Source organism: Centruroides vittatus, unplaced genomic scaffold (assembly GCF_030686945.1).
Source record: "Centruroides vittatus isolate TY-2023 unplaced genomic scaffold, ASM3068694v2 contig_15, whole genome shotgun sequence".
Lineage (NCBI taxonomy): Eukaryota > Metazoa > Arthropoda > Arachnida > Scorpiones > Buthidae > Centruroides > Centruroides vittatus.
In genome coordinates, this window is record NW_027120927.1 from 181,226 (window position 1) to 202,058 (window position 20,833).

General features: G+C 30.8%; 2 protein-coding genes across 4 annotated transcripts in view; one reads left to right on the forward strand and one right to left on the reverse strand.

Annotated features, from left to right (window-relative positions):
• Positions 1-3,834, reverse strand: part of RagC-D (Ras-related GTP binding C/D) — a 51,046-nt gene extending 47,212 nt beyond the window's left edge. Inside the window, exon 1 of the mRNA XM_067262505.1 lies at positions 3,679-3,834. Coding sequence (XP_067118606.1) covers positions 3,679-3,681 — 3 coding nt within the window. The 5' untranslated portion in view covers positions 3,682-3,834. The remainder of the gene's footprint in view (positions 1-3,678) is intronic.
• Positions 3,835-4,021: 187 nt separating this feature from the next.
• Positions 4,022-20,833, forward strand: part of botv (exostosin like glycosyltransferase 3) — a 41,065-nt gene continuing 24,253 nt past the window's right edge. The window contains exons 1-4 of one of the 3 annotated variants that reach the window (XM_067262508.1): positions 4,022-4,096; positions 4,581-4,695; positions 13,911-14,249; positions 14,319-14,489. In XM_067262508.1, the coding sequence (XP_067118609.1) occupies positions 14,112-14,249; positions 14,319-14,489 (309 nt within the window). In that variant the 5' untranslated portion in view covers positions 4,022-4,096; positions 4,581-4,695; positions 13,911-14,111. Of the gene's footprint in view, positions 4,130-4,455; positions 4,696-13,910; positions 14,250-14,318; positions 14,490-20,833 lie in introns of those variants that run through there. The other 2 variants (XM_067262507.1, XM_067262506.1) reach the window with 2 other exon arrangements.

Sequence of the window (20,833 nt, forward strand, 5' to 3'; positions counted from 1 at the left end):
CAGGTTTTGGATCACTCGAGTTCCAATTATGAAATGCAAAGACTCGAACGTTTTTAAATACAAATTATTTTAACCAGAATGGAATTAAGAACTAAGATTTAAACTGAAATTATAAATTAAATAGACATAAAATTTTCGTCAAACCAAAAAAAAAGACAAGACACAAAGATCATTAATAGAATTCATATCTGATATAGTGACTATTGATATAAAAATTAGAGCATGTGAGATTGCGCAAGAACAAAAAACACATTTAAGAAAAAAGTAAGAATACCCTATTTATAATTAAGATACATACATTATTTTCTTTAGTTTAACATTTGTATAATTCTGTTTAAGTGCATTATTTTCAATTTTAATTGCATTTTATTGATTTTTATCTATTGGTTGTGTTATCCATTTCAAAAGGAAGATCTTGTTATATAGTCTTATTCGTTTTTTACTTAAATAAATCTTTTTGTAGTATTTGTAATAAAATTACTTATTGTATTTTTAATATATTGAAATTTATATTTAAAATAATGTGCAGAAAATGGTAAATTAAATACTTTATTGGAACTCTAGAGTACTTTCATTATTTTGCAAGTACTTTCAAGCCATTCAGCTTGTCATTAGAGGTAAAAAGTAACTAATAAACTTTGTAAAATTTAAATCAAATACTACTTGCTTTTAAACTCAAAACTATTTCAAGATGTCTGCCTGCTCATAACAATTGCATAAGCTCCAAATAGTGTTAGATACTATTAGCTTTCACATTCAAACTATTTGGAGCTTGTGCAATATCTAATGAGCTGAATGGCTCAAAAAGTACTTAAAACAATGAAAGTACTCTAAAGAACTCCAATAAAGCAGGAAATGAAACTTTGATAATGAAAAAAAGTAAATTTTAGATGTATTTAGTCAGTCTCGTTGGGGAAAAGGCCAAGAATGAAATCTGACCATCAGAAACATTCCATTCCTAGTACTAAATTTAAAAAAAGAAATTGTTTGTTTGTCTCTGAAATCTCCAACATTTCAATAAAGGAAATGTTGATGAACAAGATTAGTAAAAACTTTGTAAAACTGTTAACGTTCATTTTTATGTATTTATATATCTTGAAAGAACTAAGGATTTTAATTAACATGTAAAATGCTTCCTAATAAAATTTAATTTAGTTTGTTAGAAGCAATATGACAATAATACAGCCATAGTATTCCACAGCAATAAAAACTGTTCTGTAAGTTTAGCAAAGTTTAAGATTGGAGCTGATTTACAAAAGTTGGCATTAGGAGATAGTCATGTGTAAGATCATAGTCTAGATACCTGTAACTAGCCAGAACACATACTAAATATTCATTTGAAAGACGTCACAGTCCAGAGGGCCAAGTCTCAGATTATGCAAGAATGTAACATGAAATTGAACATTGAAAGGTCTCAAAAGTGTGTTCTTAACATATGACACTCAACAGGCTTGTGTTGCTACTTACACATCAAGACTACGTATGGAGATCTAGGCTGCAGACAAAATAAATCAACATCTACTGATGCACAAAACCAATTTTACTACTTGCAACAATTGAATAGTCTTATCATCCACATGGTGGTAGAATGAACTACACTATATTAATATCCTAGGATTTTATATATAATATATTGTTTGATATGTGGATCAACTTCAGAATAAAGAACAAAAACAGATCTTAAAACTGAAAAATAATTATCGTCTTTAAGCTATTTGTAGTATATAATTATCAGTGGCATGCAATGACATTTAATGATGCCGGTCCTGGATAGAATCACTATAAGCGTTATATATTTTGGTGTGTAGCATCCACCAGCTAAACCGCATGAGGGTGGTGCTCTGTGAAGCACCACCCTCATGCGCAAATGCATATAATCTGGCTGCTTTACACCATTCAAATGTTTTGGCCGTGGAAGCTGTCCCATATTTGACAATTCAGCACCTTCCATTGGGAATATGCATATACAGATTTATATTTGAATATACAATAGCAATCTCATCATTTTTTTCACATGTATAGAAATTTGTAATAAAATACATAATGGGGTTATAATAAAATATTAATTTTAATTACTTCAAAGTATGTTAAAATATGAAAATAATTGCACAATATATATTTATGTTTTAGAAAATACAAGGGAAGTGGTGCTTCCACAGCTTCCATGGACAGCATGCCACTGATAATTATAGCACTAGAATCATCCAGTTTTGTTTTTATGACTGGAATGGTATATTAATTTCAATAGAATAAAAAATATTTTTGAAATAGAAAATAATACTGACAATGAATTTTACATGATATTCTGAATAAATTATCCAGTACATCACTAAAATTTATTTATAATTACAGAACTAATTATCTAATTTTTTTACTCATTTTTATGATTAATATAGACTTACCACAAATATATTTTTAAATACATTTAAATTACAATTCTTTTGTTATTTCATTAAAAATTAACAATTTATTCTTTTAATATTAAATTCAGAATATGCCAAGTTTTAATTTATAACAGGAATTTCTTAAAATCAAATTTAATTAGGTTAACACAACTATTAACCTAAATAGAAGAAAAAATTACATTTCAATTTTAAAAGAAATTCTAAAATCTCAACCTAAAATTACTTTTTTAAACACGACTTTATATTTACAAACCAGCACTGGCATAACACACAGATCAATGACCTTAATATCATACTGTTCAATAACTTCACCTATCATATCAATAAAAGAATGTGAAATAGAAACTCTAGCAATAGGTTTCTTAAAACATTCAACTGCTTTCAGTTCAGATTTTATTTTATTTTAAATTGCAATCACCACCACAACAAAAATTGGTAACTAAATACTTATATTAGAAGAATTTTGTTACAAATCATATTCTCATTGGCACGCAAATTTTAGAGTGAACATTTTCTTCAACACAATTGTTTACTAGATTCATATAACAGAATAGCAATAATACATGATTTAAGCTTCAAATCTTTCTATTTTAATAGGAATATGTTATAAAATCAATTTCAGCATAGAATACAACCATTGCTGAATTGTTAAAGCAGGAAAATTCCGGACTGCCTTTTCTTCAGAAATTTTCGCAAATAATTTGACTCGGATATGTTGTTGCAGCTTCTTTCATCTCGTGACTATCGTATCACAAATTTGGCTCAAGTGAACACGGGACGGGCATAAATAAGGCATTCCTATTGTCTGCAGGGTAGAAAGAGTTACGTACTGTACAAGTCCTCACGTATCTTACAAGAATCATTCACAGCTCCTGCTCTAGCAACAACATAACGCTCCTCTCACACCGCAGGTGACTAACAACCCCAAGTGGTAAAATATGGAGATTTTTATCTTCTGTCACAATTCTGCAACATTAATCAGTAAAACTAACAAGAAAACGTCATTAATAATCCAATAAATCATTTAAAGCAAAACATTTAGAAATGTAAGCATTAAAATACTTTTATGTAATTAAATTGATGCACAAATTTCAGAAAAAATTAACTTTTAATTAACTAAATTCTGAATTTATGTTAAAAAACTCTGAATGAGTGTGTTGAAGAACGAAGATGCATCAACACTACTCTATCCTTCAAATTAAATTTATATAAAGAATAATTGATTAATTGCGCATTTGATACTTTTAATTTAATCTAGAAGCATAAATCTTACCATTTTCTAAATAAAATTTAACAGAATTGATGGTGTAAAACAGAAACAAACGAATCTTGTGACCGTACTGACATGGAGGGCGGTCGACTAAAGTGGACTTGTCGGCTGCAGGGAGGGACGCCCCCTACAAAAATTTACATTTAAAAAAAAACATTAAAAATTTATTTCGAAATTAACTAAATTTAACTTAATTTCATTGAAATGCTTTAATAACCACTCTATAAACCTGAAACTTAATAATGTTGAATAAATTTGAAGTAAATAATAACCCAACACCCTCCAAAATTAAAATGGATTATTCTCGATGTCTGGAACACATCTGCGCATTGTCAATTCTTAAGTTAGTTACGCCGCAATCATATGATCGTTTGGAAACAATCCTAGTTTCCGATGTCACTGAAAATTCAGTAAAATTTCGGTTAATATGTTGATTATTTTCAAAAATCTACAAGTATTTTTATTAGAATTATTTAAAATTTTATTAAAATATACCATGTCGAAAATTTTAAGCAAAACAATATATAAAATTATAATTCATTCGTTTATTCTTACCGAAATTTCCCTATACGAAGAAATTTATAAAAAGTATTTCAGAAGTATTTTCATTTTTATTGATAGAAAAATTTATTAAAATTAAATAAATTTAATTATATGATATATTTATAACATTCTTAAACAATTTCGGTAAATGCTTCAAACCTACCTATATTTATAATTCCCCGTGCAAAAAAATTCCCTGAATATTGACCTATAATCTCTGGCGCTTTCGATTATTTGTTGTGGTAAACGTAATTGGTTATTAAGAAATATTATTCGAGATGCACCCAATTAAATTATGCCTTTTACAAATTTTTAAAATATTTTAAACATGTAATTGATGATTTTCTTTTTATCATTTCAAGATGGCGACTTCCATGAATTTGTTTGATTTTCATTTATTCCTATCAAAACATTGGATATAACTGTTTTAAACAATTAAAGGAAGATGTTATTGCCTTGCATTTACATTCTAAACAGGTAAAAACTTTAAAATTGTTAAAATATTAAAGATATTTGATATTATTTTCAAGTTTAATATACAAAACAATTGTTATTGATTAATTCAATTGTATGCTGCATCTTTTACTGTTATCGGCTGTAAAGTTTAATTTGTAAGAATAGTTTAAATATTAATTAATTAATTAACATGTATACATTGAAATTATAACATTAAACACTACTGTAACCCTTTATGTATATATTGATTGTTTCATCCATTTTTAATTCATAAATTGTATAACTAATGGAACATTCCATTATATATTTATCTAAAAGAATTATTTAACTAGTAAACATCATTACATATGATTAAATAGAAATTTCTTTCATCTTTACAAACATCTATGACTAATATTTTAATAAATTTTTAGAAATATTTGTGACAAATTTATATAAACTGTAAACATTTAAGAAATTAACATGAATTTTTACCTTTAAAGTTAATTAATTGTCCACTAATATGCTAATTTATTAAAATAATATTTATTAACAGTTAGGGCCTACAAATAAGATAGTTTGATACAATGGAGTACTCGTTTTACTTTTTCAGCTGTTATGTACAGTACATATAACAAGGGAAAGTATTGAAATCATATTAAATTTGACCTTCCAAGATTTTTCAAATTGCCTTCTTTTGAGACTTCTTGAATCCAAAAAAGTCAAAAAATGCAATAAACTTTTGCATGTTTGTGTGTGAATGTTGGTGGTCTATTTTGCTTAATATCTCAAGATTGGGTAAAGATTAAGAAACAAAATTTGGCATGGTGGGTTGCATGTGAAGGGCATTGATGCTATTAAATTTTGGTGGTGAAAGGTCAAGAGGTTGGGAGAGAGATAGGGTCATATATCACAAGAGGGGTAGGACTTAACAAAGATTTTATTTCTTATTAACATTTACACCATGAAATAGGAACAAGAGAAATTCCCTCATTTGTAGGTTACTGGAAAACTGCAGTAGGTCTGAGAGTAGGCCACCCAAAACAAAAGTATGTCTGAGAACCAGAAATAATTTTAAATTCAGTGATTTAGTGAAATTTTTTAAAGGAAAGCATACTGGTTAAAATTTGCAACCAAGCAGAAAGTTACTCAGTAGAGCTAGTAAATTATCATCTTGCCAAAAAGATTTTTAAAATTAACAATAAATCTGTGAATTATGGGCAGGTAATATTAAAAAGTGTACTAGACCAAGTAAATACATATATCGTTGCCCTAAAAATATTGTATATTTCATGTCTTTAACGGTGCTGTCATTGGCTTGGTAGAGCAAAACATGTAATAATTTAAGTTACAAAGAAAATTTAAATTGACACAAAACGGCATTAAAGAGCTTTTAATTCTTTGCAAGCACTTTCAACATTCCTATAAATGTCGTCTTCAGGCAATAACTCAAATCAACTGCTTTCTCGGAACAAATTTTAAAGTACAGAAATGGAATGGCATTAACCAAATGGAACACAAAATTTAAAAACATTTTTTTTTTAAAGACATCGGGGAGAAAAATCTCGTTTTTAGATGTAGAGATCTCCCGGTCCCAGGGAGAACGGTTGGTTTTCTCCGTGTTCCGCAAATTCGGCAGCATTTCCCCTGCCACAGCATTCCAACTTTCACAATATGTCAATGCGTCTATAGCTCCCTTTATCAGAGGAGCTTTCCTAATACCCTCTATTCAAGAGATTTTGCTTATTATGGAATAAAATATAAAATTTGATTTAAATTTAATGAAAAAAATTTACAACTGGTTAGCTTGTAGTTCAATAAATGTTCCTGCAACTAACTGTAACATTGGGCATGTTGCCATGTTAAATAGTTTCATTTTAATGGATAAGCAAATCAATGACATAGTCAAATGAAATGATCTACTTTATTGGCTTGCTTATCTAACTGTATTAAAGCCATTTTACCAAGCAAAATGCCCATTTTAAGTGATCATTTGCTTGAAGTTTTTGAATGTCGATACCTATTCTATGACAAAGGATTTCAATATCAAAAGGTTTTATCAATACAGAGGAGTTCTGTACAACGTGTGGCTCCATATTGTAGAAAATCACATTATTAAGATATGAATTATCAGACAATTTATGCAAGTTTAACCTAAACCTAGAAGTTTAAGAAGAAACTGTATGTATACCAATGGACAACGAAATTAGAATTTTGTTGAGTACTAGGTGCAATTTTTCCATTACATTATATAAATTTATACTATAGGGAAGTGCATTGTATGGGAGTTCACTATACTGGTATTTTAGTATAAAGTTTTTAATATCAGTATTGTAACAGGTATTTGGATCATAGTGTGTAGCATAGATTGTCAGGCATACAAAATACACTGAAAGGTTATTTTGCATGTCCAGCCACTATTTTCAGCTGTTAGACAAGCCAATGTTGCAAACAAAGAATTATTCTCACTTTTGGGAGAAAAATGGTCAGGTCACTTGATTTTAGAAGTACTAGATCAGTGTAGAAGCAGAGATTAGGGTGTCTAGTCTTGAGTATGTGTCATTTTCAACACGAATGTTTAAAATGTCATTTGAAGTATGAATTCATTTGATGAGTTTATACCATGCAACACTTTTATTACATTAATATTGCTTCTTTTTGCAATTCAAAATTAGACACCCAGAATCATGTCTGAATAGCATAATTAATGATGTACTTATCAATCTAGCAAACGGTATGGGTTAAAATCTTGTTCCGGATTGATCTCTTCCTAATATATGTCTGAATTAAATAGTAATTAATTAGCTTAATTTGAATTATTAATTACAATATAGTAACACCAAATTATTCATTGTTCTAAATAAATAAATTATCATGTAAATTGTGGCTGTTTGATTTATCTAACAGATATTACTGATCAGATAATCAAATGAATCATTACATATTTTAGGTAGATATCAGAAAATCCATAAATGCTGATCTGTAGATGTTGAGGCTGTTAAAATGAATACAAAACTTAATGTACTCATCTATGGGGTGGCATTTAAAAATAGACTACATTGTATCAAAAAGCACTCAAAACAAGCAGTTAATTGAGTTTATATAGTCAAAATCTTATATTAATTAATATTTTATAAATAAAAGAAAGAGCCAGAAGCATTATAAAGATTTAACATGCTAAAATATTTGTTTCCATGCATTCAAATTATCTTTATTTTATTATCTGATGAAGTTGTTAATGGTTAGCTAGAGAGAGAGAGACACCCTTTCTTGCAACTCCTAAATTTAGAATCAAATTATATATGATTCTTCAAGTCATTTTTTAATTGGCAACTTTCTTCATAATTCTTTAAACATTTTTGTGAAAAGATATTTGTATCTATGAGTGTTTCTTCTTACATGTTAGAAGATAACTGGATTACAATCATATAGTATGTGGAGCATGATTCAGTTATGAGATAAAGTTAAGTTTAAAGTACAAAGACAATTATCAGTTTAAGAAAAATTTTAAATATTAATTCTCAGATATATATTTTCTTGAATTTGATACAGCAGTGTATTTGTATATTATGTGAATTTGATAAAATGTATACAGTTTAAGGCCTTTGTATAAATGTGAGTGGATGTACAGCTTATCCTTCTGAGCATGTCACTCTTATACTCAATGCTTGAAAAATTACTATTCAGTGAGATTATTGTAATAGCATTGAAGTCATACATATAATATTGCATATAAGATGTGCAAGTTTTATGCAATACCATACATATAACTGATCAACTGGTACCAAATGGACAACTTACATATCTCATATGCAATAATATAGGTATAACTTTAATGTCATTATAAATTTCTCACTGCACCTGATGAACTGGTACTTTTTGGACACGTATCTTCCGTATACAGGCTTAATGCATTTTACTTCTGTTTCTTCAAATGAATTTAGATGTTTAATATTTTGTCAACAGTTTTTTGCCACGTCTCTCATTATTGTTTCGAAACACTTTTACAGACAACATATATAGGTTACGATTAATGTAATAAACGACTATATCATTTAAATTGACGATTTTCATACGTACAGTATTTTCATACGATTTTATACGATTTTCATACGATTTCATACGATTTTATACGTATTTTCATACGATTTCATACGATTTTCATACAAGCGAGTTTACTCGAGTGTAGTCATGGAATTTGTTTACAGAAGGAAAAAGTACTCTCTTAAAATATACTTTACTATTTTAAACAATAAAAAATTAATGTTGCACTGAATTTTTAATTCATTTCACATTCAGATTTTTATGACATTGGTTAGTAAAGATTTAAATTGCTATCATATTCATTTCTCTACTTTCAAATTTTTTTATGATCAAAATTCCACCCGAAAAAAAAGCTAATAATTAGCTGTAATGGTTCTAATTGAAACTCCTAAATATCTAGATAATTTAATACAATCTCTCAAATATTCAGGAATGAATATTTAAGAGATTGTATTATATTTATTATTATATAGATACTGTATTTAGAAAATATATTTATACTATATTTTGTATTGGGTAGTTGGTTGCAGGTTTAAGCTCAACCAACAGGCTAGCAATGTGAAGTTTTCCAGATTTTATTCAGCTGTCTAATATCTAAATAGGGGCTAATTTTTTTTATCAAAAATTCTCCCTTTTGTAGATCACCCAGTGTTTCATCCTTTAATCCAATTTAATCCTTACGACTTCTCTGAATGCATGAAATTAAGTTATTATACTTTATAATAGTTATGATGTAAATATGTTTAAAGATCTTACAGATTATAGAAAAAATGTGCAGCCTAGGAGTCATAGATTGTCAGTGCTTGGTTTAATGCATCACAGTGGAATTTTGATAAACTTTCTTTACGGATGGTCTACATTATTCTAATTGATCATCCCATTATTTCCACCATTCTGTTGCTGGATCAACTTAAATAAAATTTCCCTATCTTGTTTGATCATTCCACTGCTCATCCTCTTCCATGTCTTCCAATCTATTCCTTGCTTTCTCACATCAATCCTCTCCATCTCTTCAGACTTCCTCTCATTCTATTTTCTGTTATTTCTCTCTACATAATCATTTACAGGATTCATTTCTTCTTCATCCTTTTAACATTCTTTATTTTTTCATTCCTCATACACAAACTAAGATTTGTATTCTTTTATGAAACATTTTATAGAATCTTTCATGCTATGCAAGAATGTCATTGTTAATTGCATGGAATGTATTTCAAATATTTAGGAATATTCTCTGCATTTGTTTGATTTTTGATATAAATCAGAAAAAGTAGAGAGTTTATAATTTTTCAAATTATAATATTATACAGTCAAACCTGTTTTTATGCGCTCTTTTTATGTGCGATTTTTATTTGTGCAATTTTTTTAATGCGAATGTTTAAATTGTGTGGTTTTTTTGTGCGATTTTTTATTTGTGCGGTACAGTTGGCGACTAGTCTCGTGCGATTCGTCACATCTCACGTTGACTTATTATAGCTAAATAAACTTATTATAGCATAAATGCACTTATTATAGTAATATTATTGCACGAATATGCGAAAAATGAAATAATTTACTTTTTAAGTCAACAAAACACCACCTGGACAAAAATATGTAAAACAGACGATAGACCAGACGATGCAGTCAAGTGCTGACATCTGTTGTCAATAAATTCTATTTCGTACGGTTTTGAGTTATTTTCTATGTGAGACTTTTTTTATAATTGTGTTGCAAAAACTATTATTTACAGCCATTCGTGAAGTTTCGTGAGATTTTTTTTTTATGCGTTTTTTTAATGCGGTTTTTATCCCCCGCATAAAAACAGGTTTGACTGTATTTTTATTTATAAACATTAAGTAAAAACACTAAAATTTATTCATTAAAAGTGCTTGAAATCTGCTTGCAAGTGAACAGTATAGTACAGAAAAAGTGCTCATTTTCTTTTAAAGATAAATTTGACCAGAATGGAGCATCAAGTATTTTACTTAATGACAAATTTTTCTTTATAAACTATGGGCATCATAAAATTTTATTCATATATCTGTATTGGTCAGAAATAATCATTAGGTAGTCAGTTTTTCCATAATTTAATACTACTGGGCAGCATTTAACATTTTTGTTTTTCAGAATTTAAAATAATATATGATGTTTAAGTTGAATCATTATTATTTATTCTAAGTTTGTGATTAATTTACAACTTGAAAACAGGTTTTTCTTAACAGTTTTCAGTGGTATCAAACAGTAAAATGTCTTATCTTGCCAGAGGAAGGTGTGGAGATAAGGTAAATTTTCTTAAATTACAGTGGAAGATATTATTAGGAACTGTTAAAGTTTATATGTAATCAAAGAATTATCGGTAGGTCAATCTACCGATAATTGTTTGATTGATAATGAAGCGCTTTTGAACCAATTTTTTTCTTGAGTAGAGCCATTAATGCTCCCATACGTAGGCGCTCAACAGCAATTCTGACGACTAACTACAAGGAAATTTCCCGCCTACGCGTAATTCTGTAAGGTATATACGAAGATAAATATCATTAAATATATGTTTTTCTTTGCTTGCCACGTTGCGTGCCGAAAAGTAAATTTCTATTAGTATTTTCGAAACTTGATGTTAATATTTATTAATTAAGTAAATGGGATCTCAGATTACTCGCATGTTCGAGAAATGCGACGGAAGTGAATTAACGCGTCGAGTTGCGCCGCGCTTGTGTGTTATATCTGTCGCGTAACATAGATAAGTAAATAATTTAATAAAAGTCGGAAACAGAACGGTTATGTAGTTCTGTATTTGTCAATTTTATTTTTTGGCATTTAACGAGTATTAAATTTTTCAAATAAGATGTCTCGCGCGTCGCTTTGAAACATCTTGTGACGTTCGTAACTAAGCGCGACTAATTTAATTTAACACAAGTGACAGAAGCGGAAGCATTTCGATTCTTTTTCTTTTCTTCTTCCTTTAACTTGACGTAAGCGATCTTTAACGCGAAACATCCATCGCAATTTGTTGAGAAGCGAACGTGAGCGACGCCCCACTTCATTCATTCGTGCACTACAGGAGGAATTTTGACGTTTTGTTACGTTTCGTAACGATGTTTGACACTTTATCAGTTTACAGGAAGCAGAGAAACAGCTAAACTTCCGGCATTTGAACGGAAGAGGCGCGATAAATCGCGTTTCTTGTCATTAAGAGCGGGCGAAATCGCGCTGTTTTAGAGTAAACATGGAGGTTGCGGGTCGCATTTAGGTTATTTTTTAGAAGATTATCGATTCAGCACGTCGTCTGCTTACTCCCGTTTCCACAACAACCTTGATAATCACACACGCTGTTATAATTATGGACGTAGCTGCCTTAATTAGTAGCAATTTTCATCACTTTCTTCTCCTCGGATTTTAGGCTTGTGAGTAGCCTCAAATTAATTTTTGTAGACTTGTATTTCTCACGGGTTTTAACGTTAATTGGTGCTGTTTTTTTTTTTGTCCTTAACTCTTCCTCCTTTTGCTGTAACTCAATATGTCTCTGTAGCAGATGCTTTAAAATATTACTTTTATGCTACAGAATATGAAATTTTAAATAGTTTTTTATACTATAAGTAACAGATATGTATTGTATCAATGGTGCGTCTTCTTTATATTGTTTAAAAATAAATTTCTTTAAAAAAGATCCTTCTTTTTAAAAAATAATTGACGAAATTTCACGGTTAAGAACGATAAGTTCGACCGTCGTTATTTTATCTGGACCGCATTTCGTCGGAGACGAAGACTACCGGGTGTTATCTTCGTCGTTCTTTATTTTACTATGCGTTTCGGGTGCAACGTTTTGGTGTAACTTGCACCCCTCGTCGGGTGTTACGTTTCTACGAGTGGTAGAAAACACATTTATTACAGTAATGATTGTAGTGGAATTATTACAGGTTACAAGAAGTTATTACAACTTATATTATTATTAACATTATAGTAAACTAACCTTTTTTTACATTTAGACATCCGGTTATGCGGTGTTGATGTTTTGTCCCCTAAGGCATTTCTGTCTTTCTGTCGGTTTTATTGCTTTTCCTCCCGTAGTGAAAATTTTTATTTACAAAGATTTTTGACTCTAAAATGCATTTCTTTTCTTTTAAAAATAAAGTTGAGGTAAGAATTTATATTATTGTGATTTAGAAATATTGAATTTGTGATTCTGTATTACAGATAATTCTCTTGATTGTCTTTAAGTTTTAAATAAATGCTATTGTTCTGATGGCAGAGTTCATCAAGAAATTCTCATTCTTTTAGCAGAGCGAGTGGGGAAATTCTCTCTTATCATAGAACTAGTGAAGAAATTGTGTCACTCGTAGCAGAGTTAGGAAAAAAATTTTCTTAACGATAGAATTAGAAGGGAAATTCCTTCTCTTCTTACAGTTTGTGGGGTATTTGCTTCTCGTACAATCAAATTGTCAAGAAATTTTTTATATGGCAGTTTATCGAAGAATTAACAGCCGTTTGGCATATTGCTAAAATATTGAGCTTTGGGATATTCATATATGTATATATAAATTCAATTGCTAGTCTGGCATATCAACAATTTGGCTTCTGCTTATTTGAATGGTTCAGACTACTGATAGTCACTATTGAGTTTACTGTAAGTTAGTTTTATATACACTCATTGGTAAACTCAATATAATGATATTTCTATGAATGCTAAAGGATTAATTATATTTTTGAAAAGTCTAACAATAACATTTTTAAGTAGATAAAATGTTCTTTTCTGAAGTCAGAAAGAATATTTTGTTTTAAATATAAATTTTATGGATTAAACAACTTACTGGAAATGACAATCTACGCTCGAGAACCTTTATAACACGGTAACGGCAAAATTTTAACGAATACTAACATTTTCGACCGCAACCTCGGTCTTCGTCGGGTTCGTAACCGGTGAAATTCGAACGTGGAACTTAGAACAATATGTTTAAAAATTATTTTTTAAAAACGTGGAACAATTTACTCGTGCTTAGACAACATTTAACTGTATACGTTATCATAGCGATAGAAATATCTCCGCACCATAGACAATAATTAATAAGATATAACTAATGACATATAAAGAGGCTGCTAAATGGTTATAAACCCGACGAAGACCGAGGTTGCGGTCGAAAATGTTAGTATTCGTTAAAATTTTGCCATTACTGTGTTATAAAGGTTCTCGGGTGTAGATTAAATTTTATGGTTTCGTTTCATCAAAAATTTGTTTCTTATAGGTGAAATGGAATGCATCACTTGAGTTTTTCAAAGGCAAAATGATCTAATCAACAATGACAAGAAATCTGCATTTTTCAAAATCTCCATCATTCTCCAAATTACAGTGGAGATGCTTGTTAACAAAGAATGTCTCGGCAAATCTTTCCTCGCACGGCGGCATATAAACTTAGGTAGAAACCGTTTGTCGGCGTGAAACGAGGATGGTAGTTCACGAACAACCCACTTTTAAACATTGTCTATGTCACTGGATTGCTGCTATTAGGCTTTCTAGACTGATAGCTTTGCTATTGTTAGTTCTTGTGATGGTTCCTTTATTCACTCATTACTATCTTTCAAAGGTAAGAGAACTTTTTCAGATCAGTGTTTTATTATTTGTGTGTTATTTTTAATGATAAGTTTTTCTGTAGTTTGTGGGAGATAACTCCACTTCAGAAATTCATCACAAAGGTTTACAATTGGATAGTCTGATATCTGTCAAATCGACTGATTTAAAAGTCAGAATTGAGGAGATGTTAAGGATTAAAACCTCTGTCAGTAATGAGCTGAGAGATCTGGAGAGTCGAAGACAAAAGTTACAAGTGAGTTTTTCTAATATTTCATCATAAAAATTACATTGACATGCTTCAATTTTGAGGGAAAAAATCACTATACAATAATAATTTATCACACATATACAAAATGCATTCATATATGTATTATTTTTCAAATAAAATGATTTTAATTAGAATTGATGTAGACTTTTGGCAATTGTTTGTAGACACTTTACAAAATTAAACAACAGAAGTACATGAAATTCATGATTTAAGATGATATGTAAGTTTACACACACACAAAGTTTCACTGGGAGTTGTGAGATTCTTCTGTAATACATTATTTGGAGATTGTGAATGGATTAAGATGGACTGCATTACATCTATGATCAGGATATCATTAATGTAACTAAAATGATTAAATCAGTGTTGCAAAATTGCATTAAAGAGTAGCAAATCAGTTGAAGATAGAAGTACAGAGCCTGTTTGAAAGTGTTGTGCCAGTTACAAAAATTTTGAGATTGTTTTAAAGTACAGGTATATCTCACCTTACATTGGTAATTGGTTCCAGGAGAGGCAACTTAAGTTGAATTTACTTGACACTAGGCTAAATCACAAATAACAATTCCCAGTTCTGTATTTTACTTATAAATGCATTTTTAATAATATATGGTTAATAAGAATCTATTTTAAGCTTACAAACAAATAAATTTTAGTTTTTAATATAGTACAGAAAAAAGTGATCTAAATTTACAAATACATGTACATACCGGTACATACTTGTAAATGTACATATTTACAATTTGGCGATGTTTACAGTACATCACAGACCCTTTATTTGTGAATGTGGTTTGCTCTAAGACATTATAAAATAAGATGATTTTGTATGGTTAAAGACAGTTATTAAAATTATTTTGCAGTAGTAGAAAATAAACTAATATATGTTAAATTTACTAATATCGAGTGGTGCTGACAATGATACCAAATGGTGGATATTGGAACTACCATGGAAAACGCCAATATTGAGCTCTTAAAGACTGCTAAATAATACATGAATACAACACAGAGTCACATCAATGACTCTGTGTTGTATTCATATTCCATTCATTTGTTCATTTATATTTTGCAGATATTGATATTTTATTCTCTAAGATTTACGATGATTATATTAACATTTACTGTAAATGTACTGTACATATTTTAATATAATTTTATGTGCTTTTAATGCTTTTCTGGTGATATTACGACTTCAATATTTGTGGCGGACGGATGTAAAATCGAATAAAATGACTTAAACTTGATTTTTATTTTTCCGTATATTTTTTTTTGACAAACGACGTATAATCAAGAAAGACTTAACTTGAAACAATGTAACCTGAGGTATACCTGTATTGAAAATAATTACAGTATATATTTTATATATTGTTTTGTTTGTAATTTTGTGTAGATTTTCCATTATTTTGCAGAATTTAGGTATCTTTTAACACTTTTGAGTTATTAAATAAGAAATCTGTATAATTGAGATAAATAGTAAACATATTTTATAGAAAGTAAGAAAGTAGTAATGTTTTAATCATAGAATTCTTGTGCTGGTTTACAGTGGCTGATAAGAACACAACCCATGAATATTTCTTTGGCAGGAACTTAGAGGGGAATATAAGGAGGTCTGAGCAGGAATTAGTCGTAAATGCTGTGCCACATAGTACAAGGTTCTTCTGATCAAAGTAAAAGGCAAGTTTTTTTCAATTGAAGAAAGATATCACATCACTGGCCTCTGCCATAAAGGATTATTGTTTAAACAAATAGTGAACAGGTTAGGTTGCATACGTTTTACAGTTAAAAGAACAATTTTTGAGACATAAAACTGTGGGAAAAGTCTCTCATAAACTGCAGTCCAATTGTCCAAAGTGTTCATCAGCAAGAGATGACAAAGATTTGGAGAGGCTTTGTCAAAAATCAGAAGCCAGCATTGCCCAAACTGCTCTGTGAGTGAAGCAAATTTTGTGCTGTGAGGTACTCCATGGTTGCATTATGCTGCAGATTGCTCAAAATTCAATTGTGTGAGTATAAAGCAAAAAAATAACCATTGCTGTTGAAAGTTCAAAGAAAATGAAAGTTGGCTCAGGCAAAAGAAACTGCCAAGGCCTCTCCAACAGTGGAGAAAAATGTTTCAGTGATGAATCAACCTTCTCAGTTGTAGCCACTTCTGGATTTGTCTTCATCAGAAGTGTTCAAACTGAATGCATGGTTTGTACAATAAAGTATCCATGTTTATAATGGCATAGTCATATATAGCTGCGAATGGCATTGGTAAACTGCACATTGTTCAAGGGATGACAAATGGTCCAAAATACTGTGAAGTACTGAACAAGTAAATGCAGTTTTACTTTCAATTGGAGCTTTATCTTCGTGGACGGCAGTGCTCTCGGCCATTAGTCAAAACTCCACAAAACAGTGATTCCAGAAGGAGTGTATCAGACAACTGAATTGGCCATCCCAGTTCTCAGATTTACTGAGAATTTGAGAATTTGTTGCAAAAAACAAACATATCACCAACAGAAGACAACTGGATGAAACTGTCATTAATGCTTGACATCATGCAATTTTGATTGACTTGCTTGAAAAACTAATTCACTTCATGCCTCAAAGATGCAGACTAGTTATCAAGAACAGAGATGGCCAATTTAATAATAATAATTCTAAAAGTGTGTAAAAGTAATTAAAACTCTACCATTAAAATAAAAAGACTTGATTTATAAAAATGTTTTTTAAGTTTATAGTATTATGTTACTGTAAAGGCAACTTTATAATGGTTTTCTTAATCTCCATTAAATTTTAAACAAAATAGTATATAATATTGGTATTAAATTTAGAATTTTAAACTGAAATGGGGTTTAAATGTAAAAAAATAAACTTTAACATTTAGCATAGTGTAATCTTTTGAACAGCACTATATGATAACATGTTTTGACATTTTTGCATATACTTCAGCATTGAAAAAATATATTGGTGACTCAATATAACACAATTGTTGAGGTTTAAAAAATTTGTCGTATAACAAAGGAATTCTTTCTGTCACATGTATGAATATTCTGTATCAGATAGAAACCTCTGTTTATCAACTCACTGTTTCACCATACTCAAACATCTACCAATCATTCTATTTTGAATTTGTTTTTCTTTCATATTTTGTTGGCATGGCCAGCAAAATATTGCAAATTGAGGCAATTAATTGTGAACTTTGCTGTTAGACTACCAAATTAAGATGGCAATTATGTGACCAGAGGGTCAGCACCAGACCAGTGATGCCTACATCAGGACTGACACCACTGTATCCTTTCAGGCTGATACAGAAACCTTCAGCTGCTATTCCAATTGTATGCAAGTGGTCGCTTATGTAAACATTAGGAGTCCAGGATGGAGACAGACCGAGAGACAACACAGCCGAAAGAAGTGCACATTTTGACTTTTTTATAAAGGAAAAATACCTGTTTATTTATATAAATTATTTACACATATACATAGAACAACAGAGTTCTGTTTAGCTTCAAAGAGCAGCTTAAATTGGACAAAGCTATATAGCACAACATGGTTGAATATTTAAGTTCCTATCAGAAATAGTATCAAGAAAAACCAGATGACACTTTGCCATATTTTGCATACTGTATTACGGAGGCGGTAGCCTCAAATGAAAAATTGTCTCCGTATCGTTGTAAATTTTGATGGACTGCAGATGGTGAAAAACGACGGAAAGGACAATAAGCAAAAAATTCACTCTGTGAAAAATGTTGTATTTATATTTTATTGTATACTAGCTGACCCGGCCACGCGTTGTTGTGGCTCAAAATGTATCTATTATAAATGTGTAACACTTCCCCCGTGGGGGAAATTCAAAAAATCCCTTTTTAGTGTATATTCTGTTGACGTCACCTATTAAAACGCAATTAAAAACGCAAAAAAAAGCATGTAAAATAGTATAAATAGAAGCCGAGTTCTTCACGGTAAGCCTTAATTCTGTCCCTTTCCCCGCTGGGGAATATCGAAAAATCCCTTTTTAGTGTATATTCTGTTGACGTCACCTATTAAAACGCAATTAAAAACGCAAAAAAACCGCATGTAAAATAGTATAAATAGAAGCCGAGTTCTTCACGGTAAGCCTTAATTCTGTCCCTTTCCCCGCTGGGGAATATCGAAAAATCCCTTTTTAGTGTATATTCTGTTGACGTCACCTATTAAAACGCAATTAAAAACGCAAAAAACCGCATGTAAAATAGTATAAATAGAAGCCGAGTTCTTCACGGTAAGCCTTAATTCTGTCCCTTTCCCCGCTGGGGAATATCGAAAAATCCCTTTTTAGTGTATATTCTGTTGACGTCACCTATTAAAACGCAATTAAAAACGCAAAAAACCGCATGTAAAATAGTATAAATAGAAGCCGAGTTCTTCACGGTAAGCCTTAATTCTGTCCCTTTCCCGCTGGGGAATATCGAAAAATCCCTTTTTTAGTGTATATTCTGTTGACGTCACCTATTAAAACGCAATTAAAAACGCAAAAAACCGCATGTAAAATAGTATAAATAGAAGCCGAGTTCTTCACGGTAAGCCTTAATTCTGTCCCTTTCCCCGCTGGGGAATATCGAAAAATCCCTTTTTAGTGTATATTCTGTTGACGTCACCTATTAAAACGCAATTAAAAACGCAAAAAACCGCATGTAAAATAGTATAAATAGAAGCCGAGTTCTTCACGGTAAGCCTTAATTCTGTCCCTTTCCCCGCTGGGGAATATCGAAAAATCCCTTTTTTAGTGTATATTCTGTTGACGTCACCTATTAAAACGCAATTAAAAACGCAAAAAAACCGCATGTAAAATAGTATAAATAGAAGCCGAGTTCTTCACGGTAAGCCTTAATTCTGTCCCTTTCCCCGCTGGGGAATATCGAAAAATCCCTTTTTAGTGTATATTCTGTTGACGTCACCTATTAAAACGCAATTAAAAACGCAAAAAACCGCATGTAAAATAGTATAAATAGAAGCCGAGTTCTTCACGGTAAGCCTTAATTCTGTCCCTTTCCCCGCTGGGGAATATCGAAAAATCCCTTTTTAGTGTATATTCTGTTGACGTCACCTATTAAAACGCAATTAAAAACGCAAAAAACCGCATGTAAAATAGTATAAATAGAAGCCGAGTTCTTCACGGTAAGCCTTAATTCTGTCCCTTTCCCCGCTGGGGAATATCGAAAAATCCCTTTTTTAGTGTATATTCTGTTGACGTCACCTATTAAAACGCAATTAAAAACGCAAAAAACCGCATGTAAAATAGTATAAATAGAAGCCGAGTTCTTCACGGTAAGCCTTAATTCTGTCCCTTTCCCCGCTGGGGAATATCGAAAAATCCCTTTTTAGTGTATATTCTGTTGACGTCACCTATTAAAACGCAATTAAAACGCAAAAACCGCATGTAAAATAGTATAATAAAAGCCGAGTTCTTCACAGTAAGCCTTAATTCTGTCCCTCTCCCTCGCAAGGGAATATCGAAAAATCCCTTTTTAGTGTATATTCTGTTGACGTACCCTATTAAAACGCAATCAAACACACGTCTAAAATAGTATAATAAAAGTTGAGTTCTTCACAGTAAGCCTTAATCCTGTCCCTCTCCCCCGCAAGGAAATATCGAAAAATCTCTTTTTAGTATATATTCTGTTGACGTAACCTATTAAAACGCAATTAAAAACGCAAAAAACGCATGCAAAATAGTATAAATAGAAGCCGAGTTCTTCACAGTAAGCGTTAATCCTGTCCCTCTCCCCCCAGTGGGGGAATTTCGACATGTGTATTATATAAAAACACGTGCGTATTCGAATGCAACGTAGTGTCAAAATTTCAAAGGAATCGGTAGGAACAAACGAACGTTATATTTTATTTATATAGATAGATAGAAAATGATCTGGTTTAGTCCGTTCTCACAGAAAAACAATGCCTCACAGAGAAGCAAACTTAGGTCGTCGGAAGTTAGCGCCATCTGTTGGACATAAAAGCCTTAATCCATATATAAATATATTTTTGAAGGGGGGAAATGGTGGTCTTCACATATGCCAGAAACCTTTGTGGGAGTGTATTAAACAACTTCCCAAAGTTTCATGGCAATCGGATAAATGGTATGGTAATGCATGAAGGACAAACACACACACACACACACACACACACACAGACATACATTCATTTTTATATATATAGATTAAGTATAAATAACCTTCAGCCACGTTTTTTTCTTATTCATTTTTACTGAAAAAATTTTGTTGTTGCTGGGTTTTGAACTAATTTAACATTCAAAAGACGAAATTTAATTTTTCTCTCAAAAATTTCGTCAAGTCCAGTCTCTCACACCTACAGTA